General features: G+C 44.3%; 1 protein-coding gene across 20 annotated transcripts in view; it reads left to right on the top strand.

The window, feature by feature from the left end:
- OBSCN (obscurin, cytoskeletal calmodulin and titin-interacting RhoGEF) overlaps window positions 1–24,244 on the top strand; it is a 705,115-nt gene that overhangs the window by 195,423 nt on the left and 485,448 nt on the right. For all 20 annotated transcript variants that reach the window (XM_077490633.1, XM_077490622.1, XM_077490628.1 and 17 more), the window contains 8 exons: window positions 4,116–4,382; window positions 8,804–9,073; window positions 10,885–11,151; window positions 13,219–13,485; window positions 15,250–15,516; window positions 17,691–17,960; window positions 19,610–19,876; window positions 22,591–22,857. In XM_077490633.1, coding sequence (XP_077346759.1) covers window positions 4,116–4,382; window positions 8,804–9,073; window positions 10,885–11,151; window positions 13,219–13,485; window positions 15,250–15,516; window positions 17,691–17,960; window positions 19,610–19,876; window positions 22,591–22,857 — 2,142 coding nt within the window. The remainder of the gene's footprint in view (window positions 1–4,115; window positions 4,383–8,803; window positions 9,074–10,884; window positions 11,152–13,218; window positions 13,486–15,249; window positions 15,517–17,690; window positions 17,961–19,609; window positions 19,877–22,590; window positions 22,858–24,244) is intronic.

Here is a 24,244-nt window from a genome sequence, read left to right as displayed (position 1 = left end):
TGGCACTATTTCTCCCAGTGACATCAACAAAAGGGCACAATTCCTCCCACAGACATCAATGATGGGGCAGAATTCCTTCCATTGGCTCCAATGATGGGGCACAATTCCTTCCACTGATACCAATGATGAAACACTATTCCTTCCACTGATGCCAACAATGAGGCACTATTCCTCCTAGTGACACCAACGAAAGGGCACAATTCCTCCCACAAACATCAATAATGGGGCACAATTCCTTCCATTGGCACCCACGATAGGACACTATTCTTCCAGCTGACACCAACAATGGGGCACTATTCCTCCCACTGACACCAAATATAGGGCATTGTTTACTTCAACTGGACGCCAGGACATTTTCTACCCTCACTGGCCTTAGGCCGGCCATACACAGTTCAAATACTGCTGAATGGCACGGTTCCCGCTAAACTGGCTGAGATTTGAACCGTTAATGAGCAGGCTGAATGTACCAAGTTGATAGATCGATCAACTTGGATACAACCAGTCTGCAAGATTCTCTTTCGATTGCTAGTGGTTAACAATAATCACTGTCTCCTCTCGGCAGGGATGATCATACAATTTAGCAATTTTAGTCCCGTGCCACCCTCCCCCCCCCAATGGAACCCAGCTCACATTCAACAGTAGTCTCCCCAGAGCCCTAGATCCCCACCGGGAGCTAGGGCACCACCCCTACACTCCTTCTTTTTTGCCATGGCAGAGAAACATCCTGACACCATCCTAAACACAGCATGTGAGCACTCCTATCCACAATACTAAGCACAATCCTACCAGGCTATCCTCATTTCCGACTTCCTGTCCAGCAAAGCTTTACTAGGACAATAAGCAATTAAGAAAATATTGTTTTTTTTGTAGTTCAATATATCAGATTTTCTTCCCAATGAACAATGCAGGACACATGAAATGACCATAGTCATGAGTGTCCTGCATTGTCCAATGGGAAGAAAATCTGATTGTATATAACCGAGGTACACAAACTGAATAACCTAGGCTTTTTACAATGGCCATACTATTCTCATTTCCCTTATTGAAGGGTATCCCATTCTTGGTCCTTTCTCCCCCTATGGTTGCTGATATCTTCCTCCAGATACCACCATAATAGGTTTGAGTGTTTCCATCAGCGTATTTGCATAAATCCATAAAAGGCCAAGGCCTTGCCCATCATTGCAGAATGATCAGTGTCCATCTGCAGCCTTGCCCATCATTGCAGAATGATCAGTGTCTACCTGCAGCCTTGCCCAACAGTGTCCATCTGCAGCATTGCCCAAAATTGCAGCATGATCTTTTTTAAATTGTTACCGAAGTATTAAATTGTTACCGCTGCTGAGATAGACAGACCCGGATGTCCTGTGTTCTCGGCTCCTCTCGGCTCGTCTCGCAGTCCTGCCCCTTGGCCCGACTCCTATGATGGACACAACACCGGTCCAATGGAGGGACGGAAATGCTAGGAGGCGGGACTGGGCATGACTGCGAGCGGAGCTGAGCCGAGCCGAGTACACAGTACACTTGGCTCTGTCGATTTCGGTGGCGCTCGTTCCCTCCTTCCCCTCCGAGGCAACGGTTCAGGGTATAACACGCACCCATGATTTCCCCTGATTTTAAGGGGAAAAAAAGTGCGTGTCACACGCCGATAAATACGGTATCTCCTGAAGAAGCTATTTTAATATCGAAACATGTTGAGTAAAACTGGATTAACTGCCGAAATACATGTAAAAACTTTCTTTTGGTACTGTTTTTATATCTTTGTATCAATAAAACAAAGTCATTTTTATAAAATCGCTGTCTGTTGTACAGTGGTGTGAAAAAGTGTTTGCCCCCTTCCTCATTTCCTGTTCCTTTGCATGTTTGTCACACTTAAGTGTTTCAGAACATCAAACCAATTTAAACAATAGTCAAGGACAACACAAGTAAACACAAAATGCAATTTGTAAATGAAGGTGTTTATTATTAAAGGTGAAAAAAAATCCAAACCATCATGGCCCTGTGTGAAAAAGTGATTGCCCCCTAAACCTAATAACTGGTTGGGCCACCCTTAGCAACAACAACTGCAACCAAGCATTTGCGATAACGTGCAATGAGGCTTTTACAGCGTCCTGGAGGAATTTTGGCCCACTCATCTTTGCAGAATTGTCCTAATTCAGTTACATTAGAGGGTTTTCGAGCATGAACGGCCTTTTTAAGGTCATACCACAACATCTCAATAGGATTCAGGTCAGGACTTTGGCTAGGCCACTCCAAAGTCTTCATTTTGTTTTTCTTCAGCCATTCGGTGGTGGACTTGCTGGTGTGTTTAGGATCATTGTCCTGCTGCAGAACCCAAGTTCGTTTCAGCTTGAGTACACGAACAGATGGTCGGACATTCTCCTTCAGGATCTCTTGGTAGACAGCAGAATTCATAGTTCCTTTTATCACGGCAAGTCTTCCAGGTCCTGAAGCAGCAAAACAGCCCCAGACCATCACACTACCACCACCATATTTTACTGTTGGTATAATGTTCTTTTTATGAAATGCAGTGTTCCTTCTACGCCAGATATACTTGGACACACACCTTCCAAAGAGTTCCACTTTTGTCTCATCGGTCCACAGAATGTTGTCCCAAAAGTCTTGGGGATCATCAAGATGTGTTGTGGAGAAATTGAGACGAGCTTTGATGTTCTTTTTGCTCAGCAGTGGTTTTCTCCTTGGAACTCTGCCATGCAGGCCATTTTTGCCCAGTCTTTTCCTGATGGTGGAGACATGAACGCTGACCTTAACTGAGGCAAGTGAGGCCTGCAGTTCCTTGGACGTTGTTGTGGGGTCTTTTGTGACCTCTTGGATGAGTCGTCGCTGCGCTCTTGGGGTAATTTTGGGCGGCCGGCCACTCCTGGGAAGGTTCACCACTGTTCCATGTCTTCGCCATTTGTGGATAATGGCTCTCACTGTGGTTCGCTGGATTCCCAAAGCTTTGGAAATGGCTTTATAACCCTTTCCAGACTGATAGATCTCAATGACTTTCTTTCTCAATTGTTCCTGAATTTCTTTGGGTCTCGGCATGATGTGTAGCTTTTAAGGATCTTCTGGTGGACCTTACTGTGTCAAGCAGCTCCTATTTAAGTGATGCCTTGATTGTGAACAGGTGTGGCAATAATCAGGCCTGGGTGTGGCTAGAGAAATTGAACTCAGGTGTGGACAACCACAGTTATAGAATGTTTTAACAAGGGGGGCAATCACTTTTTCACACAGGGCCATGATGGTTTGGATTTTTTTTCACCTTTAATAATAAACACCTTCATTTACAAATTGCATTTTGTGTTTACTTGTGTTGTCCTTGACTATTGTTTAAATTGGTTTGATGTTCCGAAACACTTAAGTGTGACAAACATGCAAAGGAACAGGAAATGAGGAAGGGGGCAAACACTTTTTCACACCACTGTATATTGCACCACAAAAAAATAAAAATAAATTTCTTGTCTGCTTATTTTTTAAATTTGGTGTGGTGCTAGTTACCTTCTCACTCCATATACTGTACCATGATTCATCAGAAGGAGATATAAATAAATAGATATGTGGGCATGTGCTAGACGTATGTATGTGTGGTTTTGTTGAGAAGTGTTTTATTGCTGCTGTAAAGAGTACCCGGGAAAAATGTTGTTGTATGTATACAATAACAATAAAGTATATCTATCTATACTATCTATCCATTGCTTGTCTATCTATCTATTGCTTGTCCAAGCTCCTGTCAGACTCTCAATCATCCAAACAAAAAGAAAATAATGGCACCTGGTTTAAAATCTTCTATATGTCTTGTATATCTTCTCTGGCTTACATACAAGGCATAGTAGAGGTGCTAACATGTTTCGGATGATGTCGTCTTACTCATGGGTATTAGTAAGGCCGCATCGGTTGAAACATACTAACGCCCCTACCATGCCTTGTATGTAAGCCGGAGAAGAAATAAAGGACATATAGGAGATTAGAAGACCGGGTGCCTTTTTCTTCTTTTTGAAGGGCATTAACATAGCATACCAGTTTAGACCACATCAGCCGTAGGACATATGGATCTCGCTCGTTCTTCTTGCTCCTTAAAATGTTTCTTTAAAAATTTCCATTTGTGATTGCAGAACTTCCTGTCAAAATCACCAAACCCCTGCGGGATAAGATTGCCATAGAGAAGCATAGGGCATTCCTCGAGTGCCAAGTGTCTCGTGCCAACGCTGAGGTCAGGTGGTTCAAGAAGGACAAACAGCTTCAGCCAGGAAATCGATATGAGATTGTCAGCCAAGGGGTGTACCGGAAACTCATTATCAATGAGGTGGAGTTCCAGGATGAGGACACTTACACCTGCGACGCTGGGGATGATAAGACCTCTGCCCAGTTGCTGATTGAAGGTAACCTGCTTAAAAAACTGCTCTGATTGGTCAGTGAGCCTGGGGGATATGTCTTATAGCAGGCCTCCCAGAAGCCTTTATAGATCCTAAATGATGTCTTCAGTTTGTGCGTTGAAAGCAGGGGACACTGGGTTTTCTGAGGAAAGAGACAAAATAAATAATTAGTAGTCAGGCATTATTCTGCTTCCAGATTGCTTTAAAGCGGGAGTAAACCCGCAGATGTTTTTTTTTCTACCTGCAAAGGAAAAGGCATAATGAGCTAGTATGCACCGCATACTAGCTCATTATGAAATACTTACCCTAGAACGAGGCCCCGACATCTGGTCCGATCCACGCCGAGGGAGCTGACATGCTCCCTCTGCGTTTCCTCCAGGTATCGTGGCTCCGGCGCTGTGAGTGGCCGGAGCCACGATATCGTCACTCCCGCGCATGCGCGCGGGAGATTTCATACCGGCCGGGTCCGGCCCCGGCCGGGTCCGGCCACTGCCGGGCTTTCAGCCGAGAATCCCCTTGTGCGCATGGTGAGGTGAGGTGAATATCTCCTAAACCGTACAGGTTTAGGAGATATTTTTTTAACCTACAGGTAAGCCTTATTATAGGCTTTCCTGTAGGTAAAAGTAAAAAAAATGAGTATACAACCACTTTAAGAAAAGTTTTATAGAAGCAATAAAATTATGTGAGGAGTATGCTTTTACCAGATCAACAATATCCCAGAAAGTCATCAACCCAACAAAATATATAAACAAAAGGTAAAATGTTTCTTAAAGCGGAGGTCCACCCTAAAGTGGACCTTCCGCTCATTGGAACCCTCCCCCCCTCCGGCGCCACAATTGGCACCTTTCAGGGGGGAGGGGGGTGCAGGTACCTGTACAGAACAGGTATCTGCACCCACTTCCAGCGTAGATTCTGCAGAAGGTACGCCCCTTTCCGCAGAATCTACGCCCCTTTCCGAAGGTCCCCCGCTGCCTGCTGGGAAACACACGGATCCCAGAGACAGCGGGGACCATCCTTATTGCGCAGCGCGACTCGCGCATGCGCAGTAGGGAACCGGGAAATGAAGCCGAAAGGCTCCACTTCCTGATTCCCATACCCAAGATGGCGGCGGCAGCACCTGAGAAACGATCGAGAGATCGGCTTCGGGTGCCGACATCGCGGGCGCGCTGGGCGGGTAAGTGTCATTATTTTAAAAGTCAGCAGCTGCAGTATTTGTAGCTGCTGGCTTTTAAAGAAAAAAAATGGCGGACTCCCGCTTTAATATAAACAAAGAATATCAAAACATAGAGGAAAAGGGTGTTCAAAGGAGGACCTATCGGTATTGACAACTTCTAAATCCAAATCTTAAAATCTAAATATTTTTACTAAAACGTGAGTTTGAGTTAAAGTATCGTAAGTAATACATCAAGAATATCAGGACTAGGAGCATAGTCCTGAAGAAGTGGTGTATCCGTGAAACGGGTTGACTTAACAAACATCAAAAGCTACATATTATATCATTTTGTTAATTTGGTTCAAGCTACCATACAAACTACATATTATATATTTTACCTTTAAGATTTGGATATTCTTGATTACTTAAGATATTTTAACTCACGTTGTAATAAAAAATATTTCGATTTTGAGATTTGGATTTTGAAGTTGTCAATACTGGTGAGTCATCCTTGAACAACCTTTTCCTCGATTTTTAGATATTCTTTGTTCATATTAAGAAATGTTTTACCTTTTGTATGTAAAGGCAAAGCTTTATTTTTAGTTTTGTGGACGGGTTAGACCCCCTGCCAAGTTTTTTTTAATTGCCATCTATGTCCATGTTGCAGCAATTCACCCCTCTATTTTTCCTGGTGACTAGGGGTAGAGCCCAATGTTCAAGTCGAATGTAAGTTCGACTCGAACATCGGGTGTTCGCCTGTTTGCCGAATAGCAAACAATTTGGGGTGTTCGCGACAAATTCGAAAACCACGGAACACCTTTTAAAAGTCTATGGGAGAAATCAAAAGTGCTAATTTTAAAGGCTTATATGCATGGTATTGTCATAAAAAGTGTTTGGGGACCCGGGTCCTGCCCCAGGGGACATGTATCAATGCCAAAAAATGTTTTAAAAACGTCAGTTTTTTCGGGAGCAGTGATTTTAATAATGTTTATGGTGAAACAATAAAAGTGAAAGATTCCTTTAAATTTCCTGGGGGTGTCTATAGTATGCCTGTAAAATGGCATGTTTCCCGTATTTAGAACAGTCCGAGAGCAAAATTACATTTCTAAAGGAAAAAAAGTCATTTAAAACTACTTGTGGCTATAATGAATTGTCGGTCCCGGCAATACAGATAAAAGAAGTCATTGAAAAAAACGTCATGGGATACCCCCAGTCCATTACCAGTCCATTTGGATCTGGTATGAATATTAAGGGGAACTAGCAAACTAACGAATGGATTGTCCACTGAAAGCCAAGTCCGGCAGACAAATTTTGAGTCAAAACTACTTTCTATGTCCGCCGGACTTTACGATGAAAAAGTCCGCCGGACAATTAGATTGTGTGTACACGGCATAAGAGTCATATCACAATTATTGAACAATATACTGCAACGATCTATCAGAAAAATGTACTGCAACACTTAAGCAATAATCGTAATATGCTGCAAAAACAGTAATTCTCATAAAGCACAACTTCTTCTGAGGCCTGCACTGGGTAACTCCCTAGCAAAGGAGAGAGATCTATAGGTATATACCACAGTAACAATTAGCATTCAGTAGTATACACCTCTAGTCCTTCTGCTTGCCAGCTTGTTGTGGCCCAAAACATTATGTTGGAGCGCTTGGGGTAGAGTTTCTATAAGAGCTGCTGCAGGCAATCCACAGTGTCCATTTTTTGCAAAAGTGTAGTGCAGGACTAGACAGCGGCCACTCACCAGCTCGGTGACAGCAGGAGATTTCCTTCTGCTCACTAGGCAAAGGGTCCCTTTCTTTCATTGTCCTCAGCATCTCACTCTTTAGCTAAACAGCAGACTCTCCAGCATCCAGGACTTGCTTCACTGCCCCCCCGCAAGGCTGACGCAGTCAGTCGCTCTGCCTCTACTGCTTTCAGATGCCACCATCCACTCACAGCCTCTGCCACTCAATAAGAAGTTGCCCCTCTTTCTCTCCAGGTGCAGAAACTTTGTCCCAGTCCTAGTCTTTATGCAGAATGCCCACTTCTCCTCTCTCAGCACAGGAAAAATGCACACAACCCCTTTTACCTTAGTGTTTTAATAATGCTGCTTGTGTTTTCTATTACAGTCTGAGAAATGGACAAAGTTGCACATGCCCTGATTGCGTTCACTGACTTTCTATCAATTGGATGGAACCAATGTCTGCATAGTACTGCACTACTTTTCTAGATTTTTTTTTTCTGTTTCTTAGACCCCTTTCACACTGAAGGTGTTTTTTATGCGTTTTAGCGCTAAAAATAGGGTCTGTAAAGCTCCTGAAAAACACATCCCATGCCACCCCAATGTGAAAAAGCCTGAGTGCTTTCCCACTGAGGCGGTGCGCTTGCAGGATGGAAAAAAAAGTCCTGCAAGCAACGTCTTTGGGGCGGTGCAGGAGCGGTGTATACACCTCTCCTAAACTGTCCCTGCCATTGAAATCAAAGCACTTCGGCAGCGGCGCTTTTTGGGGACTTTTAACCCTTTCTTCGGCCGCTAGTGAGGGTTAAAGGTGCCCTGCTAGCGGCCTAAGCCCCTGTACACACGGTCAGAGATTTCGACAACCAAATCTGTCTGATTTTGTCCGTCGGATCTTGTCCGAAACTGTTGCATACACACGGTCGGACTAAGTTGTCGAAAAATACGATCATTCAGAACATGATAACGTAATTTTGTTACGATGGGACTACGTTCAGGCTAGTAGCCAATAGCTTTGATGTAGGAATTTGATCTGAGCATGCATGGCACTTGGTCCGATCAAAATTCTCTACACATGATCGGAGTATGTCCGATCGAACCAGTTGGTCGGAAAATATTTCCAACAAGTTGGAAAATTGGGTCCGACGGATATTCCGACGGAATCAGTCCGATGCATACCACACACAGTCGGATTATCCGACAACACGGTCCGATAGGACATATTCCAACGGATTCTCCGACCGTGTGTACAAGGGCTAAAAGCGCCCTAAAATGACGTTAATGTTTTAGCTGCGCTTTACCGCTGTCGCAGAGCGGCCCCAGAGTAAAAGGGCTGTAACAGTCACTCTCCTAGTGAGAAACAGAGTAAAGGCTTTACAGTGGGTGCCGGGCAACATTTAAGCAATGAGGTGGCTACTACACTCATCCTGGGAAGAACAACAAAAACCTTGGATGGGTTGGCTGTGTTACCTGAGTGCATTGTAAGGGTTAGTGATTCTCAGTTTGACTAGTATTATATCAAAAACGTTTGCTTCTTATCTTTTAAAGAACAATCTATCAACATCATCAACGATCTCAGTGACGTGGAGGTGACGCAGCCTGAAAAGGCCGCCTTTGAATGCGTGACGTCTATTGTGTCCGTCAAGCCCGCAAAATGGATTCTAGGTGGTGAAGCCCTGAAAGATGGAAAAGACATAACGATTGAGCAAGAGGGTACCATCCACCGTCTCATCTTATGGAAAACGTCTCCAGAAATGACTGGAGCGGTTCAGTTCCATATTGGAAAATCCAAATCCACTGCAAATTTGGTGGTGAAAGGTAATTTGATCTCAGTGTTTTGTGCAAATCTACATACTGAAATCAATTAAGTGGAACTTTGACCACAGCCCAAAATAGCGCTATATGGTCAAACCTTTGTGAACACCTGACCACCACATATACTCCAAGAAAACAACCGTGCTGAAATCTTGCTATCTTGGGGGACATACAACTCCAGTGACCTGCACAGAGCCCTGACCTCAGCCCTTTTGAATTGCTTTGGTAATAATTGAAAGGCTGGTGGTGAGCAAAGACATTTCAGAGAATTGAGCTCCTCCAGACTTGTGGTAATAGTTTAATGGAAAACCCTTTCCAGAATGACTGTGACCCTGTGTGCAAATCCCGTTCTATAAAGACATGGTTTAACTAGTATGGTGTGGAGGAACAAAAGTCTCCTGCACAGAGCCCTGACCTCAACCCAACTGATCACCTTTGAGATGAATTAGAACACAGATTGTGAGCCAGGTCATCCAACATCAGTACCTGAGCTCACAAATCGTCCCAAATTCCCAAAGACTGACACCAACATTTTGTGGAAAGTCTTCCTAAAAGAGAGGAACATGGTATAGCTACGATGGGGGCCGACTCCATTATAATGGTTATGGTTTTGGAATGGGATGACCCAAAAGCTTTTATTGGTTTCCATAAATTATGGCTTTGTAGCAGTGGTCTCCAAACTGTGGCCCGGGTACCGGATGCAGCCATTTGCTTGATTTTATCCAGCCCTTGAGGCATTATTCCCTCTACTGACACCAGTGATGGGGCGCTATTCCTCCCACTGACACCAATGATGGGGCAATATTCCTCCCACTGATAACAAATGACGGGGCACTATTCCTCCCACTGACATCAATGATGTGACATTCCTCCCACTGACACCAATGACGGGGCACTATTCCTCCCACTGATACCAATGATGGGGCACTATTCCTCCCGCTGACACTAATGATAGAGCACTATTCCTCCCATTGACACCAACAATGGGGCACTATTCCTCCTGTTGACACCATCGATGGGGCACTATTTCTCCCGTTGACACCAATGATGGGGCACTATTCCTCCCCCTAATATCAAAGATGAGGCACTATTCCTCCCACTGACATCAATGATGTGACATTATTCCTCCCACTGACACCAATGACGGGGCACTATTCCTCCCGCTGACACTAATGATAGAGCACTATTCCTCCCATTGACACCAACAATGGGGCACTATTCCTCCTGTTGGCACCATCGATAGGGCACTATTCCTCCCGTTGACACCAATGATGGGGCACTATTCCTCCCCCTAATATCAAAGATGAGGCACTATTCCTCCCACTGACATTACTAATGGTGTTATATTCCTCCCCTAATACCAAAGAGAGGACACTGTTTACTCCCACTGACATCAGGACATTTTCTACTCCCACCGGCCACAGTGCGACACCCCCCCCCCCCCCCCCCTAAAGTTTGAAGGACAGTAAACTGGCCCCTTGTTTAGAAAGTTTGGAGACCCCTGCTCTATAGTGCACTTCTAAGCACCACAAGGTACCAGCACTTCACATGTTCACCTTAAAAACTTTTTATGTTGTGTCAGGTTCACTTTTAAGACCAAACTTACCGTGGGGTTTGAAATATTGGTGAGGAAAGTAATGACTCTCTGAGCTCTTGGCAGCACAAACTTCTAATACATATTATCATTGATTCTTAGATCTAAACATTGAGTGACCCTGTAGACGTCCTTCCGCACTTTGTTCTGCTAGTCATTTTCTATGTCAACCAGTCAACCAAGTAGGACTCCTAATACAATTACTTTGCATTTGTTCTAGAAATTCCTGTGCAGGTGACACAAAAACTTGAAGACAAGACCGTCAGCGAGCCTCACACGTGCGTCTTGTCCTGCGAATTTAAACCTCCTCCAAAGTTTGTGGAATGGTACAGAGGGAAGACGCTCATTGAGCCATCGGAGAGGTACAAGCTAAGGCAGGAGAAGAACCTGGCAGAGCTGAAAATTGTAAGAGTGACCCCGGAAGACGCCGGAGTGTACACCTGCAAAGCTGGGAGCGCAGAAACTTCAGCAACTCTTCATGTACAAGGTATGGCTCAAGGTTACTTTTCAACATAGTACATATCAAAATGTAATCATCAAAATACCAAAGAGCAAACATGTTAAAATTTAAAATTGCATAAAAATTTTTATTTCTGGTGGCTTACAGCACATTTAAGGTGTATGCAATGGAAATATACCAAGTTGGTACCAAGTAAAGTAATTAAAGTGGAAGTAAACCCATGGATTTAAACAGTTAAAAAAAAAAGGGCATGCCGGGAATGCTAACTGCACATTAGCTGTGCTCTCAGCCAAACTATCAAACCATCCAATGGCTGGTGTCATAACGAATCACATGTGCAGCACCATAGCAGTTGAAGATTAAACAGAGGCAAAGATGGCAGCTTCCTTGGCTGAAAACTATAGGGGAGTTTACTTCCACTTTAAAAGAACAGGAATATTTTCCTCTGTAGTGTGTTGTGTTAGTATGTGCATTAGCTTAACACATATAACATGGGCAGTGGTGCCATTTCATACCAGTTTGACTGGCACCCCAATGTATTTAGGTAAAGCAGCTCTACCATACATTACAATGTACCACAACACACAGTAATGCTCTACTTTGTATTGTGGATGATGTTTTGGTGTGTCTTTAAACAATTTGATGCGTTGCCAGCCCATTTGTTCAAGTCAGGGGTCTCCAAACTTTCCAAACAAGAGCTAGCTTACTGTCCTTCAGACTTTAGAGGGGCCGGACCAGCATTTGGGGCCAGTCTCAAACTCTAGTGGAAGAAGAAAATGTCTTTGCGTCAGTAGAAGTAAACATGGCCCCATCTTTGGTATTAGGTGGAGGAATTGTACCCCAATGTTGGGGTCAGTGGAAAGAATAGTGCCCCATTGTTGGTGTCAGTAGGAGGAATAATAGCCCAATGTTAGTGTCAGTGGCAAAAATTAGGCCCCATTCTTGGTGTCAATGGGTGGAATATTGTCAAATTGTTAATAGCAGTTGGAGGAATAGTCCCCCATCGTTGGTGTAAGTGGAGGGGAATAGTGCCCCATCGTCAGTGTCAGTGGGAGGAATAGTGCCCTATCATTGGTGCCAGTGGGTGAAATAGTGCCCCATCATTGGTGCCAATAGGGGGAATAGTGCCCCATTGTCAGTCGCAGTGGCAGGAACTATGACCCACTTTTTATGGCAGCTGGGGGGGGGATAATGCCCCAAGGGCCGGATAAAATCAAGCAAAGAGCCACAGCTTGGAGACCACTGCTATATTGCCATAATTTGTGGTAACCTGACTATCACACCAATATGAGCTTGTGGGACATCCCATTCCAAAACCATGGCCATGGTTGGTGGCAGTTGGAGGAATAGTGCCCCATCATTGGTGTCAGTGGGAGGAATAATTCCCCATCATTGGTGCTATTGGGAGGAATAATAGCCCATTGTTAGTGTCAGTGGCAGAAATTATGCAACATTGTTTGGTTTCAGTGGGGGGAATTGCACCCCATAGACTAAAGAAAGATAAGCAAAGGGCCCCATCCACTCCCTTGGCCACAGTTTGTAGACTACTGATCTAAATGTAACAGAAATGTAAATGTAAGTGCCACACCACTGTCAAGAGGTCCAAATACAACCCCTAAAATCCAGGGGGAAAATCAAAAAAGGTATTCAACATGTATCAGTTGTCCAGGAGCACACCCTTCATCAGAGCTTGATTGTTAACAATGTGATTAGGCTAGAAGAGTGCTCTTGGAAATGCATTGGCTACTTTTTGGATTGTCCCCCTGACTTTTATTGGAATAAAGTCGTATCTGGACCTTTTATCAGTGGTGTGGCACTTCAATGTCAATTTTTGCTACATTACATGGCAATCCAAGGAGACCATGGAGATCCTCTGGGGTGCAGAAGCTGCCTGCCCGGGGACCAGGTCATTTACATCAACACCAATACTTTAAGATAGAAAAACCAGTGCACTAATCCTACAGGTCCAGTGCTTTTTTTTTTGATTTCCTCGTCCATTCATTTAAATGGGCTGTCTTTATGACTCAATGCATTAGCACAACACACCAGGATGCCAAGGTCTGAACTGGTCTTCACTCTTTCTCTCCACTATAGCACGTGACGTGAAGGTGCTGAAGCCACTGGTCAACGTGGAAGTAGAAGAAGAGAGTAGCGTGTCCTTCTCCTGTGAGCTCTCCCATGATGATGAAGAAGTGGAATGGTTCCTGAATAACACCCTACTGTACACAAACAACTACAACGACATTAAGAAAATCGGGGCCTGCCACACGCTGACCCTAAAACAGGTGGCCCCCCAGGACTCCGGCACCGTGACTTTAAAGACCACAAAACTCACACTCAACGCGGAGCTAAAAGTTAAAGGTGGGTGGACAATTTATGAAAAGGCAATTATGGCAAATTTACCCCAATATCTGCTATTTAAAGTACAAATTTTATTTTGGATAGAGTGGGAAATTTTATCTCAGTATTTTATTCCTGTCTGGGACTCCATTGGGGAGATTTCCCTCATTTCGCATCTCTGTGACTCCTGTACAGCAATAAATACATTTTCAGAAGTTCTAACCTTTCCATGCTATACTAAAAATATACTTTTGCCTGTGCCTCCATTGAATGATCTCCCATCACTTCCTGTCATGGCAGAAATTAAGGGAAGATCTCCCAAATAGGAACACACAATATGGTGCAGCTCTGCATAGTAACCAATCACATTCCAGGTTTTTTTTGTTGTCAAAGCTTAATTGAACAAGCTGAAGTCAGAAGCTGATTGGCTGCCATGCAGAGCTGCACCCGATGTTGCACTCTTCAGTTCCAGTAAATCAACCCCTATAAAAAACTAAAAAATAAACAACGATCCTGCCAGAAATCCAATGGGCTTCTAAATTCATGTAATGAGTTGACACTGCCGCTTGTGCAGCACTGATATCTCAAGCAATGTTGTCAGCCCTGCCCAGTTTTACCCTGTTGGACTACAGAACCCCTGCTTTTCTTCTCATCTCCATAACGGGGACGGGTCCTGTTGTTCAGCATGGGAGAACAGAGCAGGGTTGACAACACTGTTTGGGATTGCAGTGCACCACAGAAAGCGTTGTCTGTTTTCAGCAGGAAGTTAGGAGCTCAGTGGATTTCTGGCAGGATCAAGGGATGCTTTTCTGTATTTGCAGTGTTGAAAATGTTTAAAGTGTTATTAAAAGTTAGGCTTTAAAAAAAGAAAAATAACAAACATGTCATACTTACCTGCTCTGTGTAATAGTTTTGCTCAGAGCAGCCCCAATCCTCTTCTTCTCAGGTCCCCTGCCAGCACTCCTGACTCCTCCCCTTTGATCAGTGCCCCCAATGGCAAACCACTTGCTATGGGAACACTGGTGCATGCTCGCTCCTGAGCCCCGCTCTATACATCTATAGGACACATATAGTCGCAGGTCAGCCCAGTCCCTCTCTCTTTATTGGCTCACTGGCTGTGATTGCTGTATCAGAGGGAGTCCCGGGACAGCCGAGGTTCTCGTTGGATCGAGAGGAAGCTTAGGTGGGTATTGGGAAGGCTATGGGAGGAGCAGCACACAGAAGGATTTTCACCTTCATGCATAGAATGCATAATGCTGCGTACACACGACCGGACTTTCCAGCAGACTAGATCCGACGGTCTTCCCGACGGGCCTTTCAGCGGAATTCCGATGGACTTTCGAACTAACGCACTTGGCCACACATGAATGGACTAAGTCCATTCATATTGAATGTGATGGTGAAAGCCGGGACAAAAAAGGGAAGTTCAATAGCCAGTAGCTTCCCTTGCGTCGTATTCGGTCCGTCGGACCAGCATACAGATGAACGGTTTTCCCAATAGGAATTGAGTCCGTCGGACAGATTTGAAACATGTTTTATTTCTAGGTCCATCAGATTTTGATAACAAAAAACGACCGGAGTAGCCCACACTCGATCGGATTGTCCGGTGGACTGATCCCGTCGGACCTAGTCTGCCGCAAAGTCCAGTCGTGTGTACGCGGCATAAGGGTAAATAACCTTCAGCCTTTTACAACCACTTTAAGCACAATGTGACATATTTTATAGGACTGCATACTAATTATATACAATTAGTGAGCTTTGCTGGTGGTTTGGTTTCCTCTGTAGAAAAGCCGGCCGTATTCATGAAATCCTTGGACGATGCAGTGGGTGAAGAACGAGGAACAATCACGCTGAAATGTGAAGCCTCCAAACCCAATGTCACACCAGTGTGGAAGAAGGATGACCAGGTCTTACCAAATGGAGACAAGTACCAACAGATACAGGCCGGGAAGACCGTCTCTCTCATCATCCACAACCTGAACAAGTCCGATGCCGGACTCTATGTTTGCGACATCGGAACCGACGTGGCCAGGTCCAAAGTTGGAGTACAAGGTACTCATACCTCCCAACTTTTTGAGATAGGAACAAGGGACAACTGATAGAAAAAGTATGTAGGCATAGGTCACATGGCTTACCACACCCCCTTAAAGGAGAATTAAACAAAAAAAAATTGTTAAACCAAACCACAGTATGTTTTTTTTTTTTTTTTACCACTACTATTCCTTTATATTAGCAGCAAATTAGAAATTGGATTAAAGGTTTAGCACTGGGAAACACTTTTTGAAAGATAAAATGTGCATTTTATATACAGCTATATAGATCAGACCAACATGAGGGCCAAATGAGGAGGAGTGAGGGACAGAGGAACTTTGTTCCAAATCAGGGACTGTCTCTGATTTTGAGGGACTGTCCCTGATTTGGAACAAAGTTCCTCTGTCCCTCGAAATCAGGGACATTCCATGGAAATCAGGGACAGTTGGGAGCTATGGTACTGTTTAAAACACATCTTTGGTTAGATTGAACCAGTCATCTGTTGATCAACCCCAAGAACACACAGGTCTTGGCGTCCTCTACTTACAACTGTGTTGATCAGAGGTCTCCAAACTGCGGACCTTTTTATACAGCCCTTGGGGCACCAGTTCATCCCCTGATAACAACAATGGGGCATAATTTCCCCTTCCACTAACCAGTGAAGGGAAACAGTTCCTCCTAATGACACCAATAATGGGGCACAATTCCTCCCGATGACACCTACAATTGGGCCCAGTGACACAAATGATGGGGCATAAATCCTCCCAATGACACTAAAGATGGGGACAATTCCCCACACTGTCTTTTCCCACTAACGTTGGGACCTTTTCTACTCCCAATGGCCACAGTTCGCCCCCCCCCCCCCCCCCCTAAAGTCTGTAGAACAGTAAACTAGCCCCTTATTTAGAAAGTTTGGAGACCCCTTGTTTAGATCATTGGTTTTGGTGCTTTTATCTTTTTGGTGTCAAGTTGTTAACACAAGTGTGATGATTCACAGCAGTCGCTTCTAGGGCAGGGCAAGGTTGGCATATAGAACAAGGGCTTAGCGTAGCTTTTGCTAGACTTATGTAATTTTTTTTTAGTTACGGGTATTTTAGGGGTTATGTTAAAACACTTAATATAATCCCTATAATTTACAGAGAGGGACATTTAAGTTTAAGGGTCAATTTGGGGATTAAATGTTAGAGTCCCTATCACCAACATAAAAATAAAAAATAAAAATTCCAGGTAACAGCAAAGAGAAATCTAGTAATGTACATTCTTGCAATGTTTTTTCTTTTCTAGATATAAAGTATCTCACAAAAGTGAGTACACCCCTCAAATTTTTGTAAATATTTTATTATATCTTTTCATGTGAAAACACTGAAGAAATTACACATTTCTACAATGTAAAGTAGTGAGTGTACAGATTGTATAACAGTGCAAATTTGCTGTCCCCTCAAAATAACTCAACACACAGCCACTAATGTCTAAACCGCTGGCAACAAAAGTGAGTACACCCCTAAGTGAGAATGTCCAAATTGGGCCCAAAGTGTCAATATTTTGTGTGGCCACCATTATTTTCCAGCACTGCCTCAACCCTCTTGGGCATGGAGGTCACCAGAGCTTCACAGGTTGTCACTGGAGTCCTCTTCCCCTCCCCCATGATGACATCACAGAGCTGGTGGATGTTAGAGATCTTGCGCTCCTCCACCTTCCGTTTGAGGATGTCCCACAGATGCTCAATAGGGTTTAGGTCTGGAGACATGCTTGGCCAGTCCATCACCTTTACCCTCAGCTTCTTTAGCAAGGTAATGGTCGTCTTGGAGGTGTGTTTGGGGTCGTTATCATGTTGGAATACTGCCCTGGCCAATTTCAAAACTTTCCTGGGTTCTTCAGGGCTGCCTTGGCAAAATGCCTAAAAGTTGCCTCAAAAAAAAAAATGCAGGCAGCTGTCGCTCATTTACTCCTTAGCGCAGAATCAATCTTTACATAGGCTTCCTAAGATTAAGGTCCTTCGCAAGTAAAACGCTTTGGGATGTTTAACTGATGAATAAATAGTTGCAAGGTTTTTAATACAGTGAGTATTCTCTGTTGGAGTTTCTTGTAGCCATATCTGATGTTCATGTATACATGTAACTGCAAATCTGCAGAGCTTAGAGCCATGCAATATTTTAATTTCACTGTTTGGTTTACGTTTTGATTCTCTTCCTCAGAACTTAACATCGGAATCACAAAACGCCTAAAGAGCACTGAGGCAAAGGACGGAGAGAGCTGTACGTTTGAATGTGTCCTTTCTCATGAGAGTATAGACGAATGCAACTGGACAGTGAACGGACTGGAGGTGGAGAATGACCGGAGGTTCGAGGTGTCCAATAAGGGCCGGAAGTACTTACTGAACATCAAGGAAGTGAGAGCCAGTGATGCCGGTGATGTGGTCTTCACTGCCCGAAACTTATCCTCCAAGGCCTCCTTATCTGTCAAAGGTAAGTCATTATAGTATAACCCCCCCTCCCCTTCCCACCCAAGAAAATACTGCTGTGTGTGGAGTCAATTGCTACTGAAAATATCTAAAGCCCTAATCCTACCAAAACCTTTAAACCTTTTCTTTTAGCTAGAGTCTTTGGGATTGATTTACTAAATGCAAATAGACTGCTTGGGGTGAAGCTTTGTTGACTTCCATCATCCATTCATGTGCAATCAAAATTCTGTTCGTCTTCCTTGCACGTAATTTGGCGTTCTTTGCAAAGTGAATTTCCCCCACATTTAGTAAATTAAGTGAAAAGTCCCCTGCAAAGTGGATTCTCCCCACATTTAGTAAGTTAAGTGAAAAGTCCCCTGCAAAGTGAATTTCCCCCATATTTAGTAAGTTAAAGGGGTTGTAAACCCTCATCGTTTTTCGACCTTAATGCATTCTATGCATTAAGGTGAAAAACCTCCTGTGCTGCAGCAGCGCCCCTGAGTCCCCCATTATACTTACCTGAGCCCAGGCATGTACTGACCATTGGGGCTACAGGGAGTTTCCCGGTGGGCCGATGGGTCAGTGGGCCACTCTGATGTAAGGGGGCTGGTGGTGGGACACTCTGATGTAAGGGGGCTGGGGGTGGGACACTCTGATGTAAGGGGGCTGGGGGTGGGACACTCTGATGTAAGGGGGCTGGGACACTCTGATGTGAGGGGGCTGGGGGTGGGACACTCTGATGTGAGGGGGCTGGGGGTGGGACACTCTGATGTGAGGGGGCTGGTGGTGGGACACTCTGATGTGAGGGGGCTGGTGGTGGGACACTCTGATGTAAGGGGGCTGGTGGTGGGACACTCTGATGTAAGGGGGCTGGTGGTGGGACACTCTGATGTAAGGGGGCTGGTGGTGGGACACTCTGATGTAAGGGGGCTGGTGGTGGGACACTCTGATGTAAGGGGGCTGGTGGTGGGACACTCTGATGTAAGGAGGCTGGTGGTGGGACACTCTGATGTAAGGGGGCTGGTGGTGGGACACTCTGATGTAAGGGGGCTGGTGGTGGGACACTCTGATGTAAGGGGGCTGGTGGTGGGACACTCAAAATGTATGTGGGCCGGTCTGGATGAAGTCCAGGGCCAAATTTCTGTCCCAGTCCAGCCCTGCCTGAGCCCTGTAATTCCCACGATGGGAACGAGCACACCAGCTTCAGCCCGTGTCTTGTGTCCTGATTGGATAGATTGATAGCAGCGAAGCCATTAGCACCCACTGCTGTCAATCAAATTCAATGACTCAGGCGCCAATGGGTGGGGCCGAGTCCTGCTTTCTGTGTCAACAGAAGCAGAACAGGGGAGCATGCCCACACAGGTGTCCACAAAGGAGAGCGTTTCTCCGACAGGGCACCCGAGAAGAGGAGGAGCCAGGAGCGCCTCTGAGGGACCCCAGAATAGGAGGATCGGGCCACTCTGTGCAAAACCAACTGCACAACGGAGGTAAGCATGATATGTTTGTTTTTTTAAAAACCCTGAACCTTTACAACCCCTTTAAGGGAAAAGTTCCTTGCAAAGTTTGCCAACTTTAGTTCTTTTGTAAATCAGTCACCATGTTTTGTAAATCAGCCACCATGTTTAGTTTTACAAGCCAAATCCTCCAAGTCTCACCCATTCCCCTGTCTTCCAGGAAAACCAGCTGTTATCACGAAGCCTCTTGAAGACAAGTCCGTTACTGCTGGAGAAGACATTGTCTTGAAGTGTGAGTTTTCCAGTGAAGAGACGAGTGTGAAATGGACCAAGGATGGCAAAGTGCTGAAGAGGAGCCAGAAATACGAGATTGTTCAAGAAGGTACGGAATCCAGGCTGATTATCCATGAAACATCATCCAAAGATGCCGGAGAATACATCTGTGAGACTCCCGATACCAAGACCAAAGCCGCCGTTCAGATCAAAGGTAAGAGTAGATCGTCATGAAGGCAAATCAGAACTCTCTCACTCTTTCGTGATTCAAATCTCATATAGTACATATCTTCTCCTCTACTACTTACAGTAGCTAGTGTAATCTACTGTCTTGCCCTGCTATAATGAAACACATTTTAACCTGGTACCAATATATGATTGAAGCGGTTTTAAACCCCCCAAAAAACTAAAATGTATTATATTGCAGTATACCAATTCCTAAATGTGGTGAACCTGAAGAAAACTTTGGGTCCCTGCTCTGGCTAACACAGCCGAATCCAGTGGGTTCCACTATGGGTGCTGGCTGGGTAAAGTGTCATTTTGACTACTTGTGGTGTCTAAAGGCAAAAGGAATGTCCCGAAAGGCACACACCAAACAAACCCATGCATTAAAAGAGCCATGAAACTGCGTTACGGAATACAACATAAATCTAGTAACCCAAAAATACAAGGTCTATCGGAAGCTGCAACTCACCAAATATACACAAAATCGAGATAAGGAAAAAGAGGAATTGCGCTAACCTATATAGACTAAAATTGGTGTGAACCCAAAGAAATATATGTGGCAATCAAGAAAGTGAAAAACAGCTGGAAATCTCCAGTTGTTACACCTGAAATTAGATCACCTAAAAAATGTATATGTATATATATGTGCAACAATAGCAAACAAATATAAGATACCACTGTATATCTCCAGTAATCATATCATAGAAAAAAACACACTGTGTACTGAATTAATAGAAATAAAAAGATAAAAAGCATGAGTGATAAACTAAAACTCAAGCAAAGGGCAAATCAATATAAACATAAATAGTAATTGAATAATAAATATATATAAACAAATAAATGTGAATATATTGATTAATAATGATAATATATAGTGTCCATCTATGATTAAAATGAAATTAATGATAATGAGTAGTGTCCATATAGTTGACCGACCACCCGTGATGAGTTTATAGTGGATGACTGGATTCCCCAAAAAACTTTTCAAAGTGCGAATGTGCTCTTGCCACCACCACACATATAAGTTGGCTCCTTACCGACTCAATATGACCCCCCGTTACAGAGGGTCTCAGCAGGCAGAAATAAATTGGATAGGCATTCACATTAATGGGCTGCTTGTCCGATCCCAAATCTTCCCCACGATGTAGCTAGTACAGTCTCCGCCGTCTCTCCCCTCCCGTGCACCACTCTCCACTCAGCGCAATACCACATAAAAGATAAAGGCTTCAAATAGTGCAAAACCATCAACTTTTAATTCAAAAAATAGTAGTGAAAGCCACAGGTACACGTGGCGTATCATTGTCAAAGCAACCTTAGGACCCAATCGGACTCTCCGTTCACCTCTATGTCCATTTACCCCTGCTTACCTTCAATGCGATATGCAAAAAAAAAAAAGGGAAGGGGAATCATCCACTTCCGTCAGATTGAATTGGAGTCCATATCTGTTCTGCATATGCAGCATAGATACAGACCTGTCATCCGCCCATTACAATTATTTTGGCCCGCAACTGGTTTTATTTTGCTTTGATGGCCCTCTCTGTTCAAAAGGTTGGGCACCCCTGGTTTACACCATCCTCCAGGTCGTTTATGAACAAATTAAATAGGATTACTCCCAGCACAGAACCCTGGGGGACCCCACTACCCACCTCTGACCATTCCGAGTACTCCCCATTTATCACCACCTTTTGAACTCGCCCTTGTAGCCAGGTTTCAATCCATGTACTCACCCTATGGTCCATGCCAACGGACCTTATTTTGTACAGTAAACGTTTATGGGGAACTGTGTCAAATGCTTTTGCAAAATCCAGATACACCACATCTACGGGCCTTCCTTCATCTAGACAGCAACTTACTTCCTTCCCTGTTACTTGCAGAGCTCTTGCTGTAGACTCACCACTGCAACTTTGCTCTTGCTAGAGACTTTCCACGCAAACCTGCTACAAATTGGAAAGTGTCAACTAGAACTTGTGCTTCAAGTGCTCTGCAAGTGTATAGACCAGAGATATGCAATTAGCAGACCTCCAGTTGTTGCAGAACTACAAGTTCCACGAGGCAAAGCAAGACTCTGACAGCCACACTCAGAGGCAGAGGCATGATGGGACTTTTTTTTTTTGCAACAGCTGGAGGTGCGCTAATTGCATATCCCTGGTATAGATTTACAATTCAACACTGCCACAAATATATGGCAAATTATCCTTGCAATCTGGGATTCCTGACAGAGCCTTCAAGGAAGTGGCTCGGGCTGTTTTTTGGCTTCATCATCTCATCAGGGTGCCAGACTCTTCTCAGGCTATTCTGCACAGTTTTGCATTACTTGCTGTTCTGTCATTTCTGTAATACGCACCTTTTTGGAGCCTGGATTTGATTTTCATTGACTTCAATAGGACTTCCAGTTTGGAAATTCCTCATTTTCAGTGGTTCCGAGTTTGGTTGTCAACTACTGAGTATCTACCTCCGCTTTATTATGGCTGTAACTTTCTGTTGCAATAAAGTTTATTTTGGTACCAGAAAAAGTTTGGCTGATTGAAATTTTCAGAAGTTCAAAAAACTCAGTTAAAAATAAAAAATGTTTTGTTTAGAGATCCACTTGAGGTGACTTCTAACCAACTCCTGTAGTTTGAGGCTTCCCTTTTATTTATGATGAGATAAATCCACTCTATTTTTTAGTAGATATTGATTAATTCTGATTTTGGTGTTTAACAGAAAAACCCAATCGATTCACCAAAGAGATTTCTGATGTCAAGGCTGAGGAAGGGGAGGAGGCTGTATTTATCTGTGAGACTGAGAAAAATGCTGCCACCGTAAAATGGAGGAAAGGCATCTCTGAACTCAAGACGTCTAAGAAATTTGAGATGACGCAGAAGGGCAATGTCCTCAGCCTGACTGTGAACGACCTGGAGAAGAGTGACAGTGACACCTACATATGTGACATTGGGGACGCCCAGACTAAGGCCTCTCTCACTGTGAAAGGTATGACTAGCTTATACATAATATTCTTTTATGAAACATCATCATTTACTGTGTAAAATAGGGAACTAAAGTGCATATAACAACAAGGCACCTATAAAATTAAGTTTCAGTATTTTTTGAGAACCACTAAAAGATATTGTTGATGCTTGAGAAAGTGCCAAACAAAAGAAGCCGCACTTGTATCCAAAAAAAACAAAAAACTTAATGGTACCTTGGGATGTATTCAAAGAGAAATTGCAGCACATTGCTCTCTGCCAGACCCTTACCCCTATTTCCACAATGAGTTTCATCTCAAAGGGGCTTAATAACGTACCTTTATGATTAAGCCGAGCTTGGGGTGAAGAACGTTAAAGAGGTAGAACCACGGTGTGGTTATCACGTACCTGGTGAAGACTGGAATGTTGTGGTGGCCTCTCTTGTACCTCCTGCTCAACATGGATGGAGATGGAGACAGAGAGTGTGAGGGCACAGAGTGGCATGAGTGCCGGTGTAGCTTGCTGGTGATGTCCACTCTTTAAGTGGGTAGAGTAGGTAGTTGCAGTCCTCAGAACAGGCTGCAGAAGCAGCTTGTTGCCAGAGCAGGGGAAAGAAGCAGGACCAGGAGACAGGCCACGGTCAGTAACAACAAGGCACCAAGTAACTAAATCAGCAGGCAGAGGAAGTGTCGGAAAACAACAAAAAAGCCAGGCGCATGGATATATCCAAAGTGATGTGGAAAGAGAGGGGTTAAACCCCGGCCGCTGCTCCCGAACCCATGAGACTAAATGAGGGACAAACACAAAATTCAGCAGAGGGAATGCTGTTCCAATAAGTAGGTAGAGAGAGATTAAAAGCTCAAAGCAGCAATCATTTTACTGGAAAATTGAACATACTGATGATATAAGGTAAATGGATCACAAGCCCATGCAGGGAGATGAAAGTGTGCCAATGGGGCTCTGTGACTCACGGATTCCGTGGTTGACTCTGCTGAGCCTGGTGGAATGAACGGCTGCCTCTAACCCTTGAGCTCCTGGAGGCGCGGGAGAGGTGAGCCCAATAGATGCTGGATCGATGGACGGCGCACCCGGAAATGACAGCTGCGGTCAGGGCTCATCGCTGCTGGCTGGGGGAAAACACCAGGAACGGGCGGAAGTGCTCCACTTTGGAGACAAAAATGTGCGGGTAACCAATGAGGGAGAGCCGAATGATCCATGGTCAATCCTGCAGCAGCAGGGCAATGGGGTCAAAATAGAAGAGTTGTGAGAGCTCGGTCAGAACGGACTACATGTTTCGGGGATTAACGCCTTCGTCAGGTCACTGCAGGAGGCAGGCCAAGGTCAGTAACAGCCAGGCAAAGTAGTACACAATCGGCAGGCAAAGACAAGTCAAGTAAACAGATTGAAGTAAG

Source organism: Lithobates pipiens, unplaced genomic scaffold (genome assembly GCF_037356315.1).
Source record: "Lithobates pipiens isolate NorthernLeopardFrog02 unplaced genomic scaffold, aLitPip1_a1.2 Scaffold_19, whole genome shotgun sequence".
Classification (NCBI taxonomy): domain Eukaryota; kingdom Metazoa; phylum Chordata; class Amphibia; order Anura; family Ranidae; genus Lithobates; species Lithobates pipiens.
This window is presented reverse-complemented; position numbering and strand designations above follow the sequence as displayed.